Raw genomic sequence first — 24,003 nt, 5'->3', positions numbered from 1 at the left:
GCCGAAGCTGATCCAATCCAACGTTCACATCCCGCACGGCCTGCCACTGACACCCGGTCCCGTTGTTTAGACGGAGACCATGTCCCGCCTGTCAGCAACATCCTCGGCGGCCAACCAGCTCACACGCCGCCGCTCGCGACGAGGCACGCCGTTCAAACGCCCCGGCTCGACGCACTCGTTCGAATCCCCAATCCACCAACCCAAGAGCCTGCCGGATTCAAACGTCCGATTCAAACGACCCTCTGCTGCCTGCGCCTGCGTTTCGACCACCATCGCCTCCCCTCGCCCGCCCGCTCGCCTCGCTGCCGGCGGCGGCGGCGATGGAAACCCTAATGGTGGACCGCGTCCACAGCAGCCTGCGCCTCTTCATGCACCGCAACGCCGTCTTCCTCTGCGAGCGCCTCTGCGCGCAGTTCCCCTCCGAGGTAGCTGCCCCCCCCCCCCCCCCCCTCGCCCCCCGCACCTCAGCTTGGCTAGTACGGCTAGATTCGGCGTGATTGCTGGTGGGAATGGTTCGGCGCGGGTTAGATCGGGAGTGTGGTCGGCGTGAGGCCGCGATTTGGCGCGGGGTCTCACCTGCGGCGCTTCGATTTATTGTCCTTTCGATTTGGCTGGGGATGCATTTGAGCTAAAGCGGTGGGATTTGGGTGTAGTAGGGCGTATGGGGGACTTGAATCAGGCGGCTCTCTCTAGCTGTTTCGTACAGTGGTTTGAGTTGTAAGGAATTGGAGTATTTGTGCGCGATTCGTCTAGAATTTTGCTGGAGAGTGGAGAGAAACCCGAAATTGGGAGCAGTTTCATGTACCAGCTTTAGTGTTGTTGGTCTGTAATGACTATAAGCTCTGCTGGCCGCTGGGTGTTTTAACTTATCTGAATCTGTAGGTGGCCACGATTGAAGCCATTCTAAGGTTTTCAGTAGCCTAGGTCACCCCTCTTCTATCTTCTTAATCTTATAGTTGCCCGAGCGGGGTGTAACTTTTTGTTGGGTTCTCGATGTTGTTCTTGGTAATTGATGAGGGGTGAGGTTAGTGGAACTCTTATCCACTAATTTTGCTGTGTCGAGTGTTTTTTGTTTGTGTTTGGTTTCTTAGCAGTTGTTAGCCTAAAGGTAGACAGTGAGTGCTAATGCTAACTTTCCTGTTATAGGACAGTTATTTTGTAAGCTTGTTTACTTCCATGGCTGATACACTAAATGTTATCTTGTTCTGTACCTTTTGTGCAGACCAATGTGCAGTTGTTAGCAACATGTTACCTCCACAACAACCAGCCATATGCTGCATACCATATTTTGAAAGGTAATAGAATCTGCCCACCATATTACCACTCTGCAGTTCATGCTCACTAGTGTGTAGTAATGTCCTTATGGTTTGACTGTTTGGGAATCTTAACAATTGGAATATATTTTCCATCTTGTGGGGATATTTCTTACTTTGCATTTTGGACTATTTTTCTCCTTCTATGTTGGCGTGAAAGTAGTGTGGATGATTTATGGATTTTGTTTCTACTGTACTATGAAGGGAAGAAGCTGCCAGAGTCCCGGTACCTGTTTGCTATGTCATGCTTTCGTATGAACCTCTTGCATGAAGCAGAAGATACTCTATGTCCAGTAAATGAACCAAACATTGAGGTATGCAGTGTATTTGTTAAAACAATTTGTTTATGTTGTTGCAAATTAATGTATAAAGTCTTATTGTTGTTTTTGTGTAGAGGGTAATGTAGGTATTGTTCATGTAGTACCCTAGGAACTGCGCACTACTCATATAATCGAACTATTTTAGTCGGAAAATGTAGACATAATTTTCCATTCGTTGGGTTTGATTCTCGGTGAAAGGAATCGGGTCGTGTGCTCTAGCCTAAGAGGGGGAGGGGGTGAATTAGGCAAGTTAAAACCTTAACCTATGGCTCCAACTAAATTGCACAATATTAAACTAAAATATGCTATCTATATGTGCAACTATGATTTTTCTAGTGTGAAACCCCTATTCCAAAAGAGTTTAGCAACCTATAGCTTTTTCTATCAAAATATTACTCTATGAAAGTAAAGGCACACAAGGAAGCTAGTATAAAATGCGGAAACGTAAAGAGCGGGATAGAAGGAAGCAAACTCTCGACGCGGGTGCTTATTCCGTAGTTCGGTTAGCCACAAAGTCACACCTACATGCACGTTGTTGAAGCACTCACTAAGAGTATCGCTTCTCGGCAATCAAGTCTCTTTCGTGGACAAAACCACGGTCACCTTGATTCCGATTTCCACTAAGGAGCTTCTCCATAAAGGAAGGGGGTCTTCACGTCCCCCGCACAAGGTCGTCCACGCCGCTCCACACCAAGTCGGAGGGTCGTTGACGTTGCCGGCGAGCCTCAAATCTCCAAGGGGCCGGCGCACCAAGATATCTTCTTGGTTCACTAAAGAACCACAGCACAAGGGCATAAAGCCTTGCTCTCTCACTCTCTAAAGAGCTAACCTAGCACTAACACTCTCAAATGTGTGCTAAGGAGTAAGGATATGATCACTAAGCTCTTGGATGGCTTGGAGGTGTTATAGGATGTGGGTGTGATGTCTCTGAACTCCAGCAATCTTCAAATGCCCGGGGGATGGCATATATATAGCCCACCAAGTCGAACTAGCCGTTTAGAGCCATTATCTAACTTTCTGCGTAGGCGTCGGAATATCTGACGGTAGAGCACCGGTTCATCCGGTCACTCTGCGCCTTGAAGTAGCCGTTGGGTCTTTTGACAATTGACGTAGGAGTCACCGGATAAACCGGTCATGGGCCGTCGGTTCAACCGGTGCAGCTGTGTTGTGTAGACCTCGTCCAAATCGATATTTCTTTGAGTTCTTTCTTCGTGTTTTGCTTTGCTTGGCCTTTTGCTTCATCCCTGTGATCTATAAATATTCACTTGACAAACTCATTAGTCCCATTGATTGTGTTGTCCATCGATCACCAAAATCACAAAACAATGGTCTAATTGGGCCATGTTATTTACACTAGGTAAACACATGCATTATTTGTATGTATTTCTTAAGTTTATAGATTACTTATAGGGATAACATAATTTATCCAATAAGGCACAATCGGTAAACCTAAGAAAACTAATTTCTGAAACTTGCAATGCGTGTATAAGAACCTGACCTCAACTATTAACAAAAAGAAAAACTAAGGTAATGCCGCTGGGTCCCACATGAACAATGCCTGGCTGCTATGGTGTTATGAGAACAACACGTTCCTGCTAAATACCCCTCTAGTACTTTCGATAGTCGTTGTAGACAATGAGTTTCACAAAGTAGCTTGTTCTAAGAGAATATTTGCTCGATGATGTTGTGTGGACTTGTTTATGTAAACTAAAAATTCCATAGCTAGAGGAGCACACATATTTCCTATTTTACTAGGCCTGGTTGATCTTCCTTGCCTGCTATGGCGTATCTAAAAATTATGTTCTTAAGTTCAGACCATGTGTATGTCCATTCTCCTATTGTGCTTCTCTTCTGAGTGTTGTGCCAAAGCCCAAAGGAGCATTAAGCCATTAGCATCACAAAATTAATGCTTGTCGCTGCATGGATTGGGGAGGCAATTTTTTTCCTTACCATTTTCTCTTATGGGCCATGGCATATTGATATTCATGTGAAGTTGCCTACTATTATTGATTCTACAGAGGTTATTAAGTGAGAAAGTAAAAGCGATCACATCTTTGTTTGATTTTATTCCTTTGGGGTGATTTGTTACTTCTACTGGTTTCATCCTTTATGCAGGTTCCCAATGGAGCTACAGGACACTACCTCCTTGGAATAATTTATAGGTTCGTTATTCATTCATGGTTACTGAATCTGTGCTGCTGCAAATTCTCATATTGGAAGAGTTCTCTATATTTGTCTCATATATGATTGCAGGTGCACGGGCAGAATGTCAGCTGCAGCTGAACAATTTACACAAGCGTTGACTCTGGATCCTCTTTTATGGGCAGCATACGAGGAGTTGTGTATACTTGGTTGGTTCGTTGTACACTCATCTTTGTAGTTCTGTACTACGTCTACACTAAATGTGATTTATTACAGTACAGAAGTACTTAAGTGTCACCTCATCCGCATCATATTATAACTTTTGAAAGGTTTAGAAGAAGAAATGAAAATTATGGTGATTTTGTGTACCTTCAAAATATTCTACTTCTAGTGAATCTTCAATATTTCCTTCATTTACATCACCTCATAGATGAGACACTCCACTTTAAAAAGGAGACACTCCACTTAAGTGTCACTGTGCTAAATTTTGTATACAAATGCATTCAAACATTATCGGCTATCTTGGTGTTTGTTCTTATTGGTTGATTCCTAGTGTGCTAATTGCAATATGGTCATAGTTATACTATGGCTCAATAATCATGATTCATCCTCATTTAAAGCGTGAAGTCATAAACTGAATTCAATATGTGTCACCATCTTGTAGGTGTTGCTGAAGATGCAGATGAATGTTTTAGTGAAGCAACTGCTCTACGTCTCCAGCAGGAACACACATCCACATCTGCTCTGGAAAAGTCAAACTTTGCCAATGAAAATCGAATTCTAACTTCCAGTCTTCCCTCAAGCCTCGGGGATATTATCCCTAAGCAAATGAAACAGCTTCATGCTAACAACACAGCAGAAGTTCCTAGTTACCCTCATGTTAGAGCAACTGCACTGCATGTACAGAACAGCACAACCTCTAACGTAGCACAGTTTGACACCCCATCACCAACGGCAACACAGGTCAGTGTGTACCTGAGGTATTAATGTAATCTGCAGCTGGTATAACCATGTTAGGTAGCATTGGTGCATTATATGCTTCACATTATTTGGCACTGGTACCGATAGCTTATGTATAACCAGAACATTCATGTTCAAGCTATTCTGACTTATATATCATTGTTAAAAAGCCTTCTTCTATGCATCAGTCATTATCTGATCTGCCTGTCTTGTTAAATTCTGATGATAAAGAGCTGTGTGTCTGTGTCTTCGCAGATCATAATTATTTTTTGTTGTTGTTTTCCATCGTACTGGAGAACTATCGAATCTTGACTATTGAAACATGTAATGATGTAACACAATTTGTAATCAGTTGTGCATGGAGACCTCATTTCTTGAGTTATGGACTTATGGTATTAGTTTGTGACTAGTCTTTAGTGACATGCATTTTTACTTGCCTTATTCTTGCAGACTTCTAGTATTGTACCTCCACCACTCTTCAGGAATGCCCATGCTTATCAGAATACAATAAGTGGTGATGCTCCTGCTAAACCGAAAGCTAATGGATCAAACCAGCCACTCAGAAGGAAATACTTGGATCAAGCAAGGCTAAAGAAGGTTAGGTTCTCTTATCATTTGATCGAAATCATGCCACTACTTGTAACTCTTTTCTTGTCTATTTCCTTATTTTGGAACTTCTAGGGACCTTAACATCTAAATATTTACCAATTATGACACCATTCCCCTTTCTGATTCTAATCTGAAAATTATAAAGTAATCAGAGCCAGATGATATTTTCTAGTTTCTCGTACTAATGCTGCTTGCAAATGCTTCATTTTAAACTTCAAGTTCCTCAAGTTACTGTGAACTTCCAGTGATGTTCCTTTGTATCAGGTTAGTAGGTTACAATGTCACATCCCTTTTTGTCACGTGGTATTCCACAGTATCAGGATCAAAGTTATGTTTTGCAGTTTGTTTTTTGTCACATGATAGTTTTTGTTTGTTAATAAAAAAGGTCATGAGTTTAGTTGCAAGCAGATCAATAATTCAGTATATCTGTGTTCAATGTTCAAAAAGGCGCTAGGCAGTGACCCACCACCCAGAGCCTAAGCGAGCTTAGGCGAGCCTAGGCGTTTCAAGGCGATTTGCTAGGCGGTGCTATATATGTAGATATTTCTTGCCATACACATCAACTATCTCTAAAAAAAAAGGAAAACTTGAGAATAATGGGCCTAAAGTTAGATAGAAAGCCCATCAAGCAGCCCAACCCAAGTCTCAACCCTAACTTATCCCTAGCCTCAACCTTATCCTCCCCACTCACCCTCCTCCTCCACCCGTCTCTGCCGCCCAGGCCGCCACCCTCCCGCCCCTGCTTCCTCCGTTGCCCAGGACGACGTCGCCCGCCCGCCCGCCTATGCCTCCTCCTCCTCCTCCGCCACCTGCTCGGCCTCAGCCTCCTCCGCCACCGTCCAGCGCACGCCGCCGCCGCTGCCGCCTCTCAGGCTCCCACCTCCTCCACCGCTGCTTGCGCTTGATGTCCCTTCCTCCCTCGCCGGCGCATGGCGTCCCCACCTGGCGGATCTGCACGGCGGCCACGAGGGATGGAATTGCGGCCATCCTTTCACCGCCGACGAGCTGGCGCCGCCTAGGGGACCGCCTACCCCCATAGGCGAGGCGGGACCCCCTCGCCTAGAGCTTAAGCGCGCCTAGGCGGCCGCCTAATTCCGCCTTCTTGAACATTGTCTGTGTTTTGTAGTTCTGTACATTATATAATCTGCCACTTAACCCTTCCCTTATGTTCTATCTTTTGCTAATTAGTATACTGTTTTTAGTTCATGCTTTTAAGTTATTGCTTATGATGACATTAGAGTTGAAGATGTTTTCCAGGTTTCTGGAAGGCTTTTTAATCAGAGTAGTGATTCAATGCCTCGAAGAAGTGCAAGGCTTTCTCGAGACATGACAATAAATTCAAATTCAAATTCAAATATCTCTCAGTTTGGTGGGAATGGAACAGATCACTCGTCAGGTAAATTGCGAGTAAACTCGTCCACACCATCAAAATTGTGTTCAACAGCCGTACGTTCTGTGCAAGTTATGAAAGGGAAACCACGAGCTACAGAAAATTTTGATGAAGGTGATTATCATTTCAATGTGGATGATTCATCAAATTATAAAAGTAGAAAAATGTGCTTGATGGGCATGTTTTATTATGTACCTGTGTGGTTGTGTGATCAAGATCTATCTGCATATTTGCTTGATGTTCTGGTCCATTGAGTTTACATCAGTTATATCTTATGTACTAATATTATTATTGTTTTTGTTTCTTCTGGCCATATCAATATGGTGACTTTTAGCAGAAATGTTTTTGTCTTTGTTGTTTCTTCTGCCCATATCGATATGGTTGCTGTATTGGAAATCACAGTTATGATTCCAAGTTGCAAAACTTTAGAATTCTGTTTTACTAATAAGGTGATTTCTCCTACCATCCCTTCAAATGTTCTAAAAAGCTAGAATAGTACTACCACAATGATCTGCTCTCTTTATTTCTTGAAGTATATCCATGTCTTTATATTATCAATTTCTTATTTTCATAGCATATAAGCTGCAGGATTACTTGCCATTTTTATTTGATGTGATTTCTTACAGGAAAAAAATAATTGGTCTGAAACATATAAGGTGTGGCCTGAAAATTCTTATGTTTTCGTGGTTCTATGCTAGTGTGAGCTTAACATTCATACTTTAAAATGTTGCTCTAATTGCTACGATTAAATGCTGATGGCAGTTTATGTTTACTTCAAAATCTGGGATTTAGTTTTCTCCTTCACTGGATCATCCCCAATGCTTTCACCTTAGCCTTTGCTATAGTACTCCCCGTTCACAAATATAAGAAATTTAGGACATCAGCATGGTGTGTATAGGGTGAAACTTTGGCCATCAACTCATGCACAAATATATAATTGTTAATTTCACACGACTACATAGTTTTGCATTAGGCTAGCATGACTTGTAACATCTGGGATCAATTTCACATAGCTATAACTAATCACGCCCTTAGTTTCACAAGCCTACAACATTTTGCATGGACCTGCATATGGACTTGTGTGGCTGACATGTGGGTCCATGCAGAATATTGTAGGTTTGTGAATCTAAGGGCACAAGTAGTTGTAGGTATGTGAAACTGATCTAAAAAATTGTAGTTCCTTGATAATTTAGTGCGCATGGTTGTAGTTTTGTGAAACTAATTCAATATTATTTTTTAATACAAAAATTTCTCTTCCTGATGAATAATAATATAATATCAATCTTAAGTTGCACTGTTTGTTTTTTTAGTTATTGATGGCCAAAGCTAAAAAAGATTGCTTTTTAGTGAGGTTGTATTTTCTAGGTATGGCTTTTTGCATTAGCTATTTGCTGTATAGAGTAGCATTTTCTGTTCTTTAGGAATGATCAATGTGATTTCTCAATTTTAGGAAGCAGATACGAAGTTATTGATGAAATGTGGACAGATAATGTGCCAGCAACCTCATCTTCTGCAAGTACGACTGAGGGAAGATTCTTTGAGCAAGATAAAGCTGAACGAATTATGTCGCAAGACTCCAAAGTTGCAATTGGAATCAGGGAGCTACTGGGACTTTTGCGAACACTCGGGGAAGGTTTTAGGCTTTCTTGCTTGTTTAAGTGCCAGGTATGATATAGGGTGTGCAACTTACAGGCGATAACCTTCTATCCAGTGATGTCACTAAACTGATTTTGTTAAATAAATGATCAGGAAGCACTGGAAGTCTTCAGAAAACTCCCTGAGTCGCAATTTAACACTGGTTGGGTTCTATGCCAGGTACAACCAAGGCAAGATGAGTGGAGACTTACAAAAATGCTATTAATCTTGTAGTGAAAAAAGTCTTTACGACCTAAAGTAATGGTGTACATCTATCCGCATCGTAACGTGGGAACTTTTGGGGGGACTTTGTTTTCGTCCTTTGTTTTTTACCTTGAAAGTGACTCTTAATTGAACCTTATGACATGATGAGTTCATGACTTACTGTTTATTGGAAAATTATAGTCTATGCTGCTTTTTAATTTGTTTATCGAGTTAATTTTGGGATTGGCACTGTTAATCGTACAGCTCAATAATGAACGCAATGAATTCCTTAAACCCACTCATCTTAAACCCTGTATATATTTTACCCACTTTGTTCAAAAGTGCTCTACTCTTTAAACCCTGTAATTTCTTATAATTAAAAGGTAGTTCTTGAACTTCATGTCCTTGTCTTTCTTGAAAGGGCAGTAACGACTCTTGAGAACTATCTTTTAATTTAAGAAATTACAGGGTTTAAAGAGTAGAGCACTTTTGAACAAGTGGGCAAAATATATGGTGACATTAATATTACAAAATATTTCTAAACTTCATCTCTTTTGGTAAGAAAAAGTTTGTGTTCATTCTGGTCAACTATGCAGGTTGGTAAGGCATATTTTGAATTGGTTGATTATTTAGAAGCTGATCATTACTTTGAGTTAGCGCATCTACTGTCTCCTTGTACATTGGATGGAATGGACATCTACTCCACTGTTCTTTATGTAAGTGAAATCACGGCAGTTCGACTTTTGGCTACATTAACATTTATCTACAAGCTTGCATGTTTTTGTTATTTTTTTACAGCATCTGAACGCGGAAATGAGACTAAGCTACCTAGCTCAAGAGCTCATTTCTATTGATCGACTATCTCCTCAAGCATGGTATGCCTTTTTTCTACTTTATAAAGAACAAAAGTGTCGCACCATTTTCTTGTCAGAGTATCTCAATTTTATTTTTTCCTATTAAATCTTGTAATGATGACATTTTTGGACTAGCACAAGATGTCCTGGGTTGAGAGAGGGGTGAGGGGGATTTGGGTTAAATATAAATAAGGCCGCGTTGTTCTTGGTTTGACAATTTCATATGTAGTCCCGTTGTCATTGCAGTGCAAAACAGGTGGATTTGTCTAGGTGGCAATTTTAAATCTTTAGTGGGATTTGCTTTTAAGCTGGCCCCTCTCATTGCATTACTATAATGTTACATAATCTAATATATCTCTCTGGAATGTGCAAACAGGTGTGCAGTGGGGAATTGCTTTGCCTTGAGGAAAGATCATGAGACTGCCTTGAAGAATTTTCAACGCGCGGTACAGCTTGACTCAAGATTTGCATATGCTCACACTCTATGCGGTCATGAGTATGTTTTTGCTCCCACAATTATAATTATATTGATGCTACATGTCTAGTTAATGCTTGAGTGCACCCTCTGTCCCTAAGCATAAGGCGTGATCTGACTTGGCACGGTCTCCGAAATAAGGTTGACTGTTAATTGTTCCTATACTACCATGTTTATAGCAACAAAATTTTAATAATAATAAAATACCTTTAAATGTCAATCTAATGATATTATTTTTTGTAAAATAAAATTGACATCACGTGAGGTTAACTGTTGGTCAAGATTACAAGGTTTGAATCTTGAAGTACGTGTGCACCTTATATTTTGGTACAGATGGAGTTTTTTAACTGGCGCAAGTTTGAACTTCATAAAAATCCATGTCTGAGATTTCAAATTTTCTAATCAAACACCACTCCTTGAAACTGTAGGTATTCTGCACTAGAAGATTATGAAAATAGCCTCAAATTCTACAGATGTGCACTTCAGGTAGATGAAAGGCACTACAATGCCTGGTATGGCCTTGGGGTGGTCTATCTTCGGCAGGAGAAGTTTGAGTTTGCTGAGCATCATTTCAGGAGGGCATTTCAGATAAACCCTCGCTCTTCTGTTCTTATGTGTTACCTTGGGATGGCCTTGCATTCTCTAAAGGTTGATACCATTGATTGACAACAATAAACTATTGCCTCTGATTCCAAATATAGGTTATAGTAGCCCTTCTGGAGTGACTTCTGGGAAATAGTAGAGGAGGTTAAAATGACTTACATTTGGAATCAGATGGAATTGCATTTTCCCTTGCTAAATGGTTAAATAAATCCTTTTATTTCTGGATGCAATCTTGTCAGAGGAATGAGGAGGCATTGGAGATGCTGGAGAAAGCCATAGCTACTGATAAGAAGAATCCACTGCCCAAGTATCAGAAGGCTTTAATCCTTTCAGGCCTACAAAAATACGCAGAAGCTTTGGAAGAGTTAGAGCGGCTAAAGGAGATTGCGCCTCATGAGAGTAGTATGTATGCACTGATGGGAAAGATTTACAAGCAACTCAACATTCTTGACAAAGCTGTTTTTTGCTTTGGCATTGCCCTGGATTTGAAACCCCCTGCTGCTGATCTTGCTATAATTAAGGTATAATACAATCTTATCTCCTTACCTCGCCTACCTCCATCTACCTCCTTTTCCTATCTTCTTTTCCAACTAATCTCTGTGTCGCTTAGTCTCTTCCTAGAGCGGTCTAGCAACCATTGCTAGTTGATCTGTTACCTTATTAGGTGTCACGAAGTGGAATTCACTTGTTATGGTTACTGTAATGCTTGTGCTATGGAGAATCCATTTGCAATTTAATGACTGACGTGCTTGCCTTGTATTTGGCAGTCCGCAATGGAGAAAGTACACCTTCCTGATGAACTGATGGACGATGACCTATAAGTTTGTTCACTCTAAAGCACATTGGCAAAGGAACGTTTTAAATGCCTGTGCTTCAGGACTTCATGGCCAGCTTGTGCTGTCCAAGTGGAGCTCGGATGTTCAAGAAGAAAATCAGAATCTGGCGATCCAACAATATTTCTTGTGTCATTACTGTACCACTAGCCAACCAGTTTTGTAGCTCTAGTTGCAACCTGTAATCAGAGAACACATGCACGGCAGCTGCAGTAGTTTAGGACTGTTTACAAGTTGAGCGTTGGCGAAATGACTCGCCTGTACGGCTGTACCTTGTACAATTCTCAGATTAGCAAAAGGAATCATTGTTGAATAACAAAAAAGTTTTAGAGGATCAGGATCCTGCTGACTAAGCAGATCGCGAAGCACGTCGACTGACTTTTTACATTTTTAGTTGTAAGTGGTGAGAAGCTAAAGCTGCAGGCTCCTCGCACTGTAAGTGGTGAGAAGCTAAAGCTGCAGGCTTTGTGTGCAAGCAAAGTGTAACTTCCCATTCTCTTGCTCGTAGCCTTATCATTGCTTGCTTGCAGCATATCCAGGCATTATTATGAAATTATTCATGAAAAAAGTTACAGCGATGAGGCGATTTCTGGAAACTTTTACTTTTCGTTAATGGGATGTGATAACTTGTTTTATTTCGTGGTGACATGGAAATGATCCGGTAGGATCTTTTTTGGTTACCCAGAACATCCATGGTGGCTCTCGGGTGCACAAAACACGAGGTGTCTACCATTTGAAGCTACAATGGAACTGGTAGATCTTAGCCCATGTTTTTGAGCGATCCACTGGTTTTTCTTCCCTTATTCTTGTGACCTGATGGAAGCATAAACTGCAATTATTGCTCCAGTTTGTTAAACTTGTGACCTCGTGTCAATCTACATGCTGCAATTGTTGCTCCAGTTCGTTAAACTGTTTTCTATGATTTCCATCTGATTATGCACGAGCATGATACGATCTATAATGGGCGGCGCCGCGTCACCGTCCATATTGACTTCCCGAAAGGTGTTTCATAGTAATCGGAGTAAGACACCATTTGGATCTAAGTGCTAATGGATAAAAGTAGTAAATTTTTAGTACTAGTGTATCTAAATAGGAGTGGAGTGCTAACAAGGTAGGCTAAAGTTTAGCCAATACCCAAAAACTGTAGCAACAGTATAAGTGATAAACTGCTAATAGGTACTAAATTTAGCGCTTAACTTTAGCTTCCCCAAACAGCCCTAAATAACCTACTACCTCTTTCCTAAAATATAAGCTATTTCTAGATTTGGTCAAAGTCAAATTTGTTCAACTTTGACCATCAATATTCTTATGGATAAATTATTTTAAATATAAGCACTTATATATTAAGATAATTATTTGCGTAACAAATCTAGTAATATAATTTTTATCTTAAAAGATCTTTATAAATTATTTACTATTCATAGTCAAAATTGAGTAGATTTGACTTTGACCAAACCAAGAAATGCTTATATTTTAGAACAGAGGAAGTACCCAATACGCATTCACAACAAAGCTGAAAGTGTCATCGCTTCCCATTGGCAAGCGTATCTATGTATGTGTGCTGACAGAAGGCTGTCGGAAAATCTACTATATGGGGTGCAATTATTAGTGGAGTTTTGCTCTAGTGATCCTCTCCTAAAAATTTGCACGAATTGTAAAGCAAATAAATTATTAATTTATTATCTTCTTAATTATTTTTGTTCTGCTTCTTTTGGGTTTTGGTCCGTGTCCTGGCCCTGCATGCCCCCAGTCCGTGCCCCATACCCACGTGAGACGTCATTCTAATCCGGATCCTTGTTTTCCTGATCCATATTCGCCGCGCCTTATTTCCACGCAAGACCAAATCGAGCGATGGTGGTGGCGGCGGCGGCCACCTCTCGACGATGATGATGCGCTCATGGCAGCACTGGATCGAGGGAGAAGTTCACAGACAAGTCCACACTCACAATTGTGAACCTGTCATCAGCATGTACAATTATGCATTCGTTCAGATCATTTAGTTCCTCCAAAAATTAAACGAAAAGATTCAGAACCGTTGCAGCGCTTCTGCAACTGAACATGTCAAAGAGGTTGGACTTGGACCCGCCATGGGTGTTGTTCTTCTTTTCTTGCACTGTTCTGCCTGAGGAAAAAAACTTCTGCGCGTGGCATGTGCGACCTGCGTGGGTACCAAGCTCCTCTAGCCGAACATCGTGCGACCCTCCACACTCCATGGAACCCCAGCTTCCTCTCCCTCAATGTAGTGCCGCCATGAATGCCGTGGTCGAGAGATAGCCGCCACCGTTGCTCCTGTCTCACATGGATCCGCGATGTATGTGGATTCGAGAATATGACGGGACTGGGATGTGGATGACGTCTGGGCACGGACTGGTCACACGGGCAGGGCCAGGCCCCAAGAGACCCAGAACAAAAATATTTAAGAAAAAACATTTATTTAGTAACTCATTTGCTTTAGGGTTCGTGCAAATTTTTAGGAGAGGACCACTGGAGCAATACTCTTATTAGTGTGGGAGCAGTAACGATTCCGACAACGATGTGAAACAGAAACCACGTCGGCTAGTCCCGATCAGATGTGTGTGTGTGTGTGTATTTGCCTGTTGTTAGACTAGATTTCTGTGTTTAATTTTTAACGATATGGTGCCCCTGGTTGGTGAATGCCCCGCCTCGCTCTCCTTCAATTTTCGGTTTTGGTTTGTTTTTCCTTAAAATGCCGTGCATGGTTCACGTTGTGGCGCCGCACTCTCTTCGTTTCGGTGCGCTCTGCGTTGTGCATACGTACGCACTCTCTTCATTTGAAATTATAGATGACTTATTTTGTCTTGTAAGGATAAGCCTTTGGCTAATAAGTAATCTATTAGTATGTAATTACTGATACAGAATTGAAATAATACAATTATTTAATTATGGTTACAGTTTCATATCACATGAATGAATGCTAATTGGGTAATAATGTCGGTCAAAATGCTCTGTGCTAACAAAATAAAGTACGTCTTGTAAAAGAAACGGAGGAGTACGTACTCTTTTGTGTAGAAGTACATTCTACGTATTCATGTGGTGATCATTAGTACTGAATGTGGTGGCAATGCCATGCTTCCCTTTCTATAGTCCGTGTAGCCATGCATGTAGGCATCTTTGCTTCATTCTGAAGAGTAGTAACCATATATAGCATTGCTTGAAGTAGGGGCGTGTTTGGATGAGGGCATATGAAGCGAGCCTTCATGATTTAAGTCAAATTTGAACTAAGCACAAATACACTCGTCTGAAATTTTGCTCAAACCGCGTCAATTTCGTTCTTGCATTGTCGCTAATAGCCTAAAGCTTGAAGGCCGTGATTTGAACCAACACTATTGGTGGTGGTCCGTTATATTCATTGAAATTTTCTTCAAATTCCATGGTTCAGAGTTCAGACTTGGCGACTTGCGACCGTTCGCCTTCAGGCTCAATTTTTAAATTATTGGTGAATACTACTACCACATTACTGAACCTGGCATGTGTACAAGTTGTCGAGCCAAGCACAGCATCACATCCCCAAGATATGGCATGACGCTAGATGGCCACTGATAGAGCTATGGATATCGACACTGCATGATGCATGTGGCCGCCGGAACATGCAAGCTGCTACTGACACTTTGCCACATGCAAATATCATCGATCGCTTTCAACGGAAGCGATTAGACGCACTCCATTTCTGCAGTCTTCCCCCCACCACTTGCCCCTGCCCCCATCTTGCATCCATTTCTTCTACTGCGCTCATCGCCATGAATTCACCCGCTGCGTTGCCCTCTAGCTCCTATATATACCTCACCCCATGCATGGCAGTGATAGGCAACACAGCGAGCGTGTTGCCGGTTGATCAAGCAGTGAGTGAGCTTGCATTGAGGGTGCGGTGAAGATATGGCGGTGTCGGTGAGGAGGAGAGCTCCGTGGCTGGGCCTCCTCTTCCTCACTGCCGGTGCGTTGCTCCTGCGGCTGGCCTTGGCGGAGGAGCTGGAGGGAGCTTCTGCGGCGCCGCTTGGGCATGGAGCTGTGGTGCTTAGGAACGACAGCGTCGTGCACGGCGATGTGGTTGTGAAAGATGAGGACGCTGTTAAGCGTCAGCAGAGGGTATGGGGATGGGGGCCGTGGGGTAATAGCGGCAGCGGTGGCGGTGGCGGAGGAGGCGGCGGTGGTGGAGGTGGCGGCGGAGGTGGTGGTGGTGGTGGTGGTGGTGGTGGTGTTGGAGGAGGTAGAGAGGACGGGAGTAATGGTGATGATGACAGTATTGGAGGTGATGGAGATAAAGGTAAAGGTGGGGGAAGAGGGATTGGTCGAGGCAAAGGCCATGGTCGAGGTCGAGGAATTGATGGCGGAGGTGGTGGTGGCAAAGGAAGAGGTAACCATGGTGGGCATGGCAATGTCGTAGTAGGAGGTGGTGGTGGTGGAGGAAATGATGGAGGCGGTGGGGGAGGTAGCTCAGCTAGTGGAGGTGGAGGCGGCGGCGGAGAGAATAGTGGTGGTGGCAGCGGAGGTGGTAGTAACGATAAGGGTGGTGCAGGCAGTGGCGGCGGAGATGACAGTAGCTATAGTGCCACGCACATCCATGGGCATCTCTAGGATGGCAAGGTCGCAAGGAAAAAGACCACCTCATCATTGATCGGCTGGCGTGGCAGCAGCCGCATCCCAAAAGAGAAATCTTGAGGATGACGGTTTACGCTGACATGTGGCATGATCTAGCAGTACTCTGCTAAAACAGTGTTGCACCAGGAAACAAGCATGTTCTTGTCTCGGTGTTTTCTCGTGTCTTCAAGTTGCAACAGCCTATCATGTATGAATAATAGTAGCTGCTCATGTTAAGTACCATGCTAGAATGGCTTAGCTTGTTTTCAATTCAAGACATTTGTGATGGTACGTATTCACAAAACGTGGACGCAGCAGCTCATTGTTTTACTACTCCGATTTATACTAAGTACAATAAATTTTGGTCTGAATGATATGGAGACGTACTCCTGCAGAACAGAGTTGAAAATTTCAGCAAATATAATGTATAGGACCAGACAATCCTCTTCAGCTGCAAGCATCTAAGTTATGGCCTATCAGAACAAATTGTTACAATCCATCCTTACAGAATCTTGAACCTGCGAAAATATTGTCCAGACAGGAACACAAACCAACAATCAACGTCCCTCAACGCCGTCTTCCATGATGCTACCTTTGTCAGCTAGTACCGAGGCACACAATATTTAGACTGTTTGACCATACATGTTGAATAGCAATGAGTAAGGCAACAGTTACATACAATGAATCCACCTGTAACATGTCTACATGTTCTGATAACTCAAATACTGGGAACAAGCTACATGCTACATTGCTACAAACAGTACACTTTATGCCGGTTAAATTGAAAAGAAAACATGGAACATGTTGGGCATCAGGCTATTAACATTCTAAACTAAAAGGCTTTTAGTAACTTAGCTTTAGCTACAAATCACAGCCAATGGAGACAACTGAATACAGACAGAACTATGTCAACTAATGAGTTTAATTGATACAGGAGAGATCTAGCAAGGAAGGAGTCTTGAAGCATTAGAATCAGCAAAGAACTAGTTTTCGATAAAGATCAGGGTGGGAACTTCTAAGCTCATGTCACAAGCACCTAATCCCACACATAAGGCAAACCTGCAGTAGAGACGAAAGTTGGTTAGGCATGTGCAAAGTAGGAAACAAGTGGTTAGACAGGTGCGAACTCATATGATGGTATTAGTTTAACTGGAGCCTGACAGAAGAAAAAAAGAAACTCTTGTACTTAATACAAATAATAATTCAGAACGTGAAATCCATTGCAAGTAGTTTTTGATCATGACTCATGAACAAACAACAGCAGACACTTTCAAAGCACCGACACAACCATCTTTTTCTCGAACATGCAGGAGAGCTGTGTATCTTTGTATTAAAAAGAAAAAAAAGGGTAGAGAGCCCTTACAACACACCACCCAAGGACACAGGCACCGAACAACCATCCATATATGCGGATTTTAATTGTACTAAAATCTTGTTTTAGTTTCCATTCTCAATAGATAACAGCTTGAGTGAAACAACATAGAATTAGCGCATGTTTATGAAAAAACAATTGGGTGCATACTTTGTATTATTGTGCTTCATGTGGCATCATTATTTTGATTGCTCAAATGGTGCACGCACAAATAGCTGCCCATGGAGAGTGACAACTGCGGAGGTTTGGTGAGGATCAATGCGGGAAGGCAAACTAATGACCTGCAAAGGATGTGCAGTACCAATGAGTACAACCTTAAAACAAAAAAAAAAACAAGTATCAGCATACAATTCAAATGGTTAACAGACCTTCTTGAATGGAGTAACACCCCATGGGTTATCTAGTTGCTCAGGCTCTCCAGTAACTATCAAACGACCAGCAGGATCAGACTGAACATGTACCTGCATCAAAACATGCATCAGCTTTCTAGAAGCAGCTTCAGCAATCCAACTTACTGCAGCACATATGAGAAATCAAGATTAGAGAGCAATAACAAACCAGTCTAAAACATTTGCATTTACTTACCTCTTCCCGCAGAAGGCCAGGAACCAACGCATAGACTTCATAGCAATCTTTCTGCAAGAAAACAGAAAACATCTTTCACAGAATGCCCATAAATGATCACGGTTTCACTGATTTCTTCTTGACCCATGGTATTTTTTTAAAACTTCCATAACAACCACAAGAGCAGGTATTTATTCATTTCATAAAGAATCAGCTAACTTTTAGTGCTTCAAAATGTCCTTTTGGAATTAATGGAAAAAATAACTGGGGAGAAAAACAGCAAAGGCGTACCAAACAACATAGCGCAACAAGATCTATAAAACTGAGATAAAGATACTCACGGTTCTCCTAACGTTTATCTTCACCCAATCAGCGGGAGGGCCCATGTCGATAACCATAGAGTCATTTCTGCCAGATAGCAATAATTCATCCAATCAATTGAAGTCCAAGGAGCAAGAAGGAAAGAGGGCTTTGTTCTTATGCAATGCCAGGCATAAATAGTTATTCAAATGGATATTATTCCCCATAGCGCTATCATTTGTGATGCAAAATTCGCCTTTCCCGGGCGCTATGTAACATAAAAACCTCCCTCCCCCTGTGTGTGTGTGTGTGTGTGTGTGTGTGTGTGTGTGTGTGTGTGTGTGTGTGTGTGTGTGTGTGTGTGTGTGTGTGTGTGTGTGTGTGTGTGTGTGTGTTGGGGGAGGGGGTGGAGTGGGGTCTGTACGGCTATTTTGGCCTCCTCCTTCTATCTTAATGCAATGATACGCAGCTCTCCTGCATATTCGAGAAAAAATTTGCGATGCAAAAGAGCAGAATGTAGCCTTTCCTGTGAAGCGATGCTGCAATTCTTGCTGATTTTTTGACAGCAACAGCAAGGAAATGAACACAAGGTTTGCATTAAGATTTATATACAGAAGTGCACAAGGGATTTACTGTAGCTTATCGGATTTATATGGCATCACCCTGTCATCTTCCAAGGATGGAGTCCTTTTCCTCTTGGCAGAACCTACACAAATCCGACTATTAGTAAAGATGAAACTATGGAAGTTTAATGAAAGATAATGCAGAAAAGGTACCACTGCTTTTAGGAGTTTTATCCTTCTTCAAGACAATAGTGCCTTTATCCTGGGGAAAGAATAAAGAAGTTATTATACAACAAAATAAAGATTGCTGTGACCCTTGACTTGATAACAACCAATACCTTAATTATAGGATCAGCAATTTCACCATTTCCTAGTAGACGCTGAGAATGCCAGCCTTGCATAGCACGAGTTGCAGATTCTCTTCTGGCCCTTCCAGAGCCAGATGTATGGCTTCCACCCACCTAGGGAAACATACAACATCAACTTTTAGGCTCCTTCCACATATCAAAGGCAGCATATCCTTCCTATGTTTTACCATGACTAAATGAGCATCCAGTTTGCGCTTAGCAGTTCATGGAATGATCATGGATCTTAGATATAAAATGAATCCCATTGCATTAGAATCAACTTTGTGTTAAATTATCTACAAAAGGACTAATTTCTATTTTATTTCCATATCAAACAATATTTTTTTTAGACCAAATAAAACTGTACCTGGCTCTCAGAACCAATTCGATCCGCTAAAGTAGATGAAGCTACTTGGAACTTTCCGGTTTCAATTTTGTGTTTCTCATATTCAAGTAGTGCCTGCAGGAGAGAGAGAAAATTAAAGATGCAGTAGGAAACAGGGGTGGATCAGTGGTCACTAAAGAATTTAAGCACTCTTGACGAAACTAGCACTACACTTAGCAAAGGCATTGTACCCTCAATTACATTTCTGCTGAGAACAGTCCTTCTGCAGTTCTCGGGACAACCTAGGTGTATATACTAGCAGAATATGTTTACATCTTGCCCCAAAAATCCTACCACTAAATAGAGATGTACAATGTTTTTTCTGCAAAAAAAAGGGGGAAATCCACAGTGTAGACTCAAATTTGATATGTTCTGTGCCAATTAAGGATATTAATTTTAGTGCATAATCTTAATCTTATGGTAACAGCTTGGAAAACTTCCAACAAAAAGCATTTTGTGAGATGGAAAGACTAATTTGACATGATCATGAAGAATGTGTTTAAATGAAAGGTTTTCTATTCAACCGTAGCAGCTACCAAACAAGGCAACACTAAGTGCTAAGAGAGCCCTGAAACTAGAGAGCTATTAAGGCTGATCAGGTAGTCCCACAGACTGGGAAATGTAAAATTACCTTCTCATAGAAGTTACGGAACGTCCATGAAACTGTTGTGCATGTCCTGCATAAAACATGCCATTCAAATCATGGGAGAGATTGCAGAAATAAGAGTTCATGTCAACTATGTCCCAGTTTCGGTTATGTAAAACGACATATGAGGGCCATCAATTGAGAAGCCATGAATGGAACGATTGCAGACTATTAAATTCATACTTTGGAGGTTTGAACGACTCCCCCACTTGGCGCCACAGTTTGCATGATGTCACCTGTCGAGTGTTGATGCAACTAGTTAGCAAGCATACTATTTAAAAAGAAGTATAAACAAGATTACACAATCAAAACCACTCTTAGAGAAACAGGGGAAAAAACAATCACAACCACAAATCAACAGATATATATTTTATAGTCCCACAAAGAAATAAAATTGATTAAATATCACATTTGTGGACAGAATAAAAGGCAATCATGTCAATCCATTTGGTAGCACAGAGGAAATTTTCCACTAAAGCAACACAATATTTGCTAGCTTATGTCTGTATAGCCCATGGTTACATTTCAGCAATGAATTATGAGTCGTACAGTTATTTACTCTGCAAATGGTGCTTTCTCAAATAGAGATATTCATGCCTATAAAGGTTAAGTTTTTGCGACCTGTTGAGATTTTCACCGCCATATGTATGCGAAAAACAATGCCAAGGATGTTAATAAGAAGAGGGATGATGTATCGCCAACCACCTGAGGTGGACAGGAGCACCTAGTGTTTCATAAGCAGGCTACACGACAGTCTTTTAGAACAGGCACTAGAAGATTTGAACATGGACACAGAATGCAACCGACACGGTGAACACTGAACAGGTTAAGCATATTCCACACCAAAAAAAAAAAACAGAATGATGGTTGTGTATATGACTCTGGAAGAGAAAAGGGTGAAATCGGATAAATAGTAGGCCCAAGTCTCTGCGTAGGGTACGGAAAACCAAGACAATTTGATGGTCAAATAAAGACATATGTAAACAACATTGGCAAGCTAGTCAAAATTCTTAACTCCTAATTGAGGTACAAAGTTAAAGACCTAAGGGGAGCCTTGGCGCAGTGGTAAAGCTGCTGCCTTGTGTGACCTTGTGGTCACGGGTTCAAGTCCCGGTACCAGCCTCTTGCAGAAATGCAGGGAAAGGCTGCGTACAAAAAGACCTAAGTGGTCGGACCCTTCCCCGGACCCTGCGCAAGCGGGAGCTACATGCACCGGGCTGTCCTTTTTTTTTAATTGAGGTACAAAGTTAAAGAAGAATGATATGCTAAGTATCAATAAAGGAAGCCAAAGCCACATAGGGTGAGGAAATTACTTAGGACTAAACTCTAGTATGTAGTAAGAGGCTCATTCCAACACATTTTTCAGACACAACGTGTTTATGGCTAGCAGAACAAAAAATATTAATGACTGAGCATGTGCAATGCAAATGAACTCATAACTCAACCATCCCCAGAAAATTAAATCATTTATGTTTTATTCAACGAAACAGAAAGGTGCAAATAATGATGAGTACCTGATCATAGCCACCCAATCCAGTAACTTGTCTCCACAATCTAATGGTAGTAAGATACAGTTAATTCATTCAGCATAGTCAGAGTCAGAGGTCAATGAATAATACAAGAAAAAAGTGTGTTTTGTGTGCGCGCTTACTTAAGGCAATTCAATCCTTCGCCGTAGAACTTTGGGGGCTTGAACTCCATCATCTTCTCCCTGTAGAACCGCTCGAGCTCCTTCATGAAGGCAGCCTGCTCCTCCTCAGTCCCCGAGTCATCACCACCAGTGGAGTAATCGAACATGAAGGAATTATTTGAGAGCTTGGACATGGCCAGGTCCTCCTCAGCCGACACCAGCACAAGCTGGTTCTCAGCAGCCTGATTCTGACCATCCACGCCCTTATCATCACCGCCATCTGCAGCATCTCGCACCGGCGAGCCTCCCTTCTCCCTGCCCACCTTCACGGGCTCATCCCCGTTCTCCAATTTCTCACCCTCGCCAACGGAATCCGCCGCTGCGTCACCGTTCAGCTCCTCCCCGTCCCCCTCCTCCGCACCCGCTGCTTCGGGCTTCACCGAAGCCTCCACGGAACCAAAGGTGCCGGCCGCCCCGTCCGCGGCGCCCTCCCCCGTGACGGGTTCCGCCTCATCATCATCATCCACCGCCGCAGCTTCGCCCATGGGGACGTCGGCGGCCGGCGGTGCCTCGCCTTCCGCCTGCGGCGGCGGCGGAGGATCCTCCCCACCTTGCTCTTGCGACATCACTGGTCCCGGCCGTGGCAAGGGCGAGGAGGGCGTCGGGCGCGGTTGGGATGAGCAAACCCTAGCCGGAGATGGGGAGACGAAGGGAGAGGAGCAGAGGGAGAGGCCAGGAGGAACAGTGGGCAAATGGTTTGAACTGGAAGTCTGAAACCGGGCTGACGAGGGGGGAGCGTGGCGCTCCCAGTTTTACCGTTTTTGTCGTGTCACGTACTTTTCTTCTGTTTTATATTTTTATATAAATTTTACTACCTTCATTTCAGAATGGTATATAGCTACAGTGTTTTTAAATTTTCTCGGAATCAAATCTTTTAAAATTTAACCGTAGATAGTAAATTATAAAAATTAACAACACAAAAGTGATACCAGTGTAGTTATAATGAAATCAACTATCACAACATGTGACGTTTCCTATTTAAAAGTAATTATTCTTAAGATATTATTGGTTAAAGATGAAAATATTTTACTTTGATCGAATCAAAAAGTTGGTATATTTTGGGACGGAGGTAGTATTATTTAGCGTTAAAATGCATTTTGATTTTATTTTTCAAATACATAATCTGCTACCTACTACTAAGCATATTGGATTTCTAAAAAAAATTAGGTATAGGAGAGAGATGATTTAGATCATGGTTTTGTGCTCTCTCCAGCAGGTTTGATATAACTGGGTACCTATAAAGCTTTCTAAAAATACAAATACTCTTATGCTGTAGGGTTTTTTCATAAAAGATTTTTTCATAAAAGATCCAAGATACAGAAAAACTATCAAAAATTACATTTTTCACTGAGAACTTTTTTTGCAAGATGTCACCTACACATAAAAATCCCCTTCTTCCTCCCTTCACGCCGAACTTCGCCTCCTCCCACCCCGGCCGACTCCTCCACCTCCTCGCTGTTGTTGGAGCTACTCGCCGCTCCTTCGCCACACCACACCGCTCCTATGCGTGGCCGTCGGCTCTCCACGAGGCCACCCACTGGATCTTATTGTCATCCTGCTCAGCCTCTTCTAACATCCGCGCGTTCACCTCCCCCCACCCCACCACGTTCTGCTCGGCCTATGTAGCGTCGGCACCTCCCCCCTCTCCCCTACACCGTCGAGCTTGCCTGCGGACGGTGCTCGCTCGCCTTGATCTTGCCGTCACGACCTCGCGGGAGCAGCTGCCGGCGGCCGGCATCATGCCGACATCTCGTGGAACGGCGGCGCGACCTCGCGGGAAGGCGGCGGGCGGCCGGAGGCAAGGAGAACGCCAGCGATGCGGCACGCGAAGGGGACGGAGGCAGCTCGAAAACTCTGACCAGGAGTGGTTGGCCTCTTCTGCCACACGCCTGCAGTTTTACCAATCCAGTCTTTTGTTTGATATATTTGGGTCCAGGAGAGAGAAATTTAGGTAATTTTTTTAAAAAAATTTAGGAATAGATATCCATATATACCAAATCTGTTGGAGCTGTTTTTTGGTGATTTTTAGGTATCCTGACAGTTTTTAGGGATACGTATCTATTATATTAAATCTGCTGGAGATGTTCTAAAGAAAACAAAACATATCTCTATAGATGAAACAGTCTATGCACTCTTTCCAGCCGGAACAAAAAAATAGCAGGATATACATCTAGGAGATAGTATGGTAAATTTAATGAGGAG

At 42.4% G+C, this 24,003-nt stretch overlaps 2 protein-coding genes across 4 annotated transcripts; one reads left to right on the top strand and one right to left on the bottom strand.

Moving 5' to 3' along the window:
* The first annotated feature begins 107 nt into the window (after positions 1 to 107).
* Positions 108 to 11,691, top strand: LOC120671153 (cell division cycle protein 27 homolog B-like). Of its 3 annotated transcripts, none has more exons than XM_039951420.1 (16): positions 116 to 425; positions 1,223 to 1,295; positions 1,518 to 1,627; positions 3,749 to 3,795; positions 3,887 to 3,984; positions 4,440 to 4,738; positions 5,186 to 5,332; positions 6,602 to 6,848; positions 8,185 to 8,399; positions 8,484 to 8,549; positions 9,170 to 9,289; positions 9,372 to 9,448; positions 9,804 to 9,923; positions 10,331 to 10,550; positions 10,745 to 11,026; positions 11,273 to 11,691. In XM_039951420.1, the coding sequence occupies exons 1-16, from the start codon at positions 321 to 323 to the stop codon at positions 11,324 to 11,326; spliced, it is 2,280 nt and encodes a 759-aa protein (XP_039807354.1). In that variant the 5' UTR covers positions 116 to 320; the 3' UTR covers positions 11,327 to 11,691. The 3 variants fall into 3 exon arrangements, with proteins under 3 accessions (XP_039807356.1, XP_039807354.1, XP_039807355.1); XM_039951421.1 differs by having other exon boundaries at positions 157 to 425; positions 6,602 to 6,740; positions 11,273 to 11,669; XM_039951422.1 differs by lacking the exons at positions 10,745 to 11,026; positions 11,273 to 11,691 and having other exon boundaries at positions 108 to 425; positions 9,804 to 9,873; positions 10,331 to 10,527.
* Positions 11,692 to 16,556: 4,865 nt separating this feature from the next.
* On the bottom strand, positions 16,557 to 22,537 carry LOC120671152 (AT-rich interactive domain-containing protein 5-like). Its single transcript, XM_039951419.1, has 13 exons — positions 21,763 to 22,537; positions 21,626 to 21,665; positions 20,295 to 20,347; positions 20,097 to 20,142; positions 19,448 to 19,540; positions 19,072 to 19,194; positions 18,947 to 18,995; positions 18,804 to 18,876; positions 18,212 to 18,278; positions 17,892 to 17,942; positions 17,675 to 17,767; positions 17,457 to 17,587; positions 16,557 to 16,993 (listed from the first exon to the last, which is right to left on the bottom strand). The coding sequence occupies exons 1-12, from the start codon at positions 22,365 to 22,367 to the stop codon at positions 17,486 to 17,488; spliced, it is 1,395 nt and encodes a 464-aa protein (XP_039807353.1). The 5' UTR covers positions 22,368 to 22,537; the 3' UTR covers positions 16,557 to 16,993; positions 17,457 to 17,485.
* Positions 22,538 to 24,003: the final 1,466 nt, after the last annotated feature.

This window comes from Panicum virgatum, chromosome 4N (assembly GCF_016808335.1).
Source record: "Panicum virgatum strain AP13 chromosome 4N, P.virgatum_v5, whole genome shotgun sequence".
NCBI classification, from domain to species: Eukaryota; Viridiplantae; Streptophyta; class Magnoliopsida; order Poales; family Poaceae; genus Panicum; species Panicum virgatum.
This window is presented reverse-complemented; position numbering and strand designations above follow the sequence as displayed.

Excerpts from the sequence above, each read along its gene's own strand:
- LOC120671152 (XM_039951419.1), bottom strand. The coding sequence starts at position 22,367 with ATGTCGCAAGAGCAAGGTGGGGAGGATCCTCCGCCGCCGCCGCAGGCG. Across the intron at positions 19,541-20,096 it reads TCCGTAACTTCTATGAGAAG|GCACTACTTGAATATGAGAA; the intron begins GTAATTTTACAT and ends TCTCTCCTGCAG. Across the intron at positions 18,279-18,803 it reads TATAAATCCGATAAGCTACA|AAATGACTCTATGGTTATCG; the intron begins GTAAATCCCTTG and ends GCTATCTGGCAG.
- LOC120671153 (XM_039951420.1), top strand. The coding sequence starts at position 321 with ATGGAAACCCTAATGGTGGACCGCGTCCACAGCAGCCTGCGCCTCTTC. Across the intron at positions 3,985-4,439 it reads CGAGGAGTTGTGTATACTTG|GTGTTGCTGAAGATGCAGAT; the intron begins GTTGGTTCGTTG and ends ACCATCTTGTAG. Across the intron at positions 10,551-10,744 it reads TGGCCTTGCATTCTCTAAAG|AGGAATGAGGAGGCATTGGA; the intron begins GTTGATACCATT and ends CAATCTTGTCAG.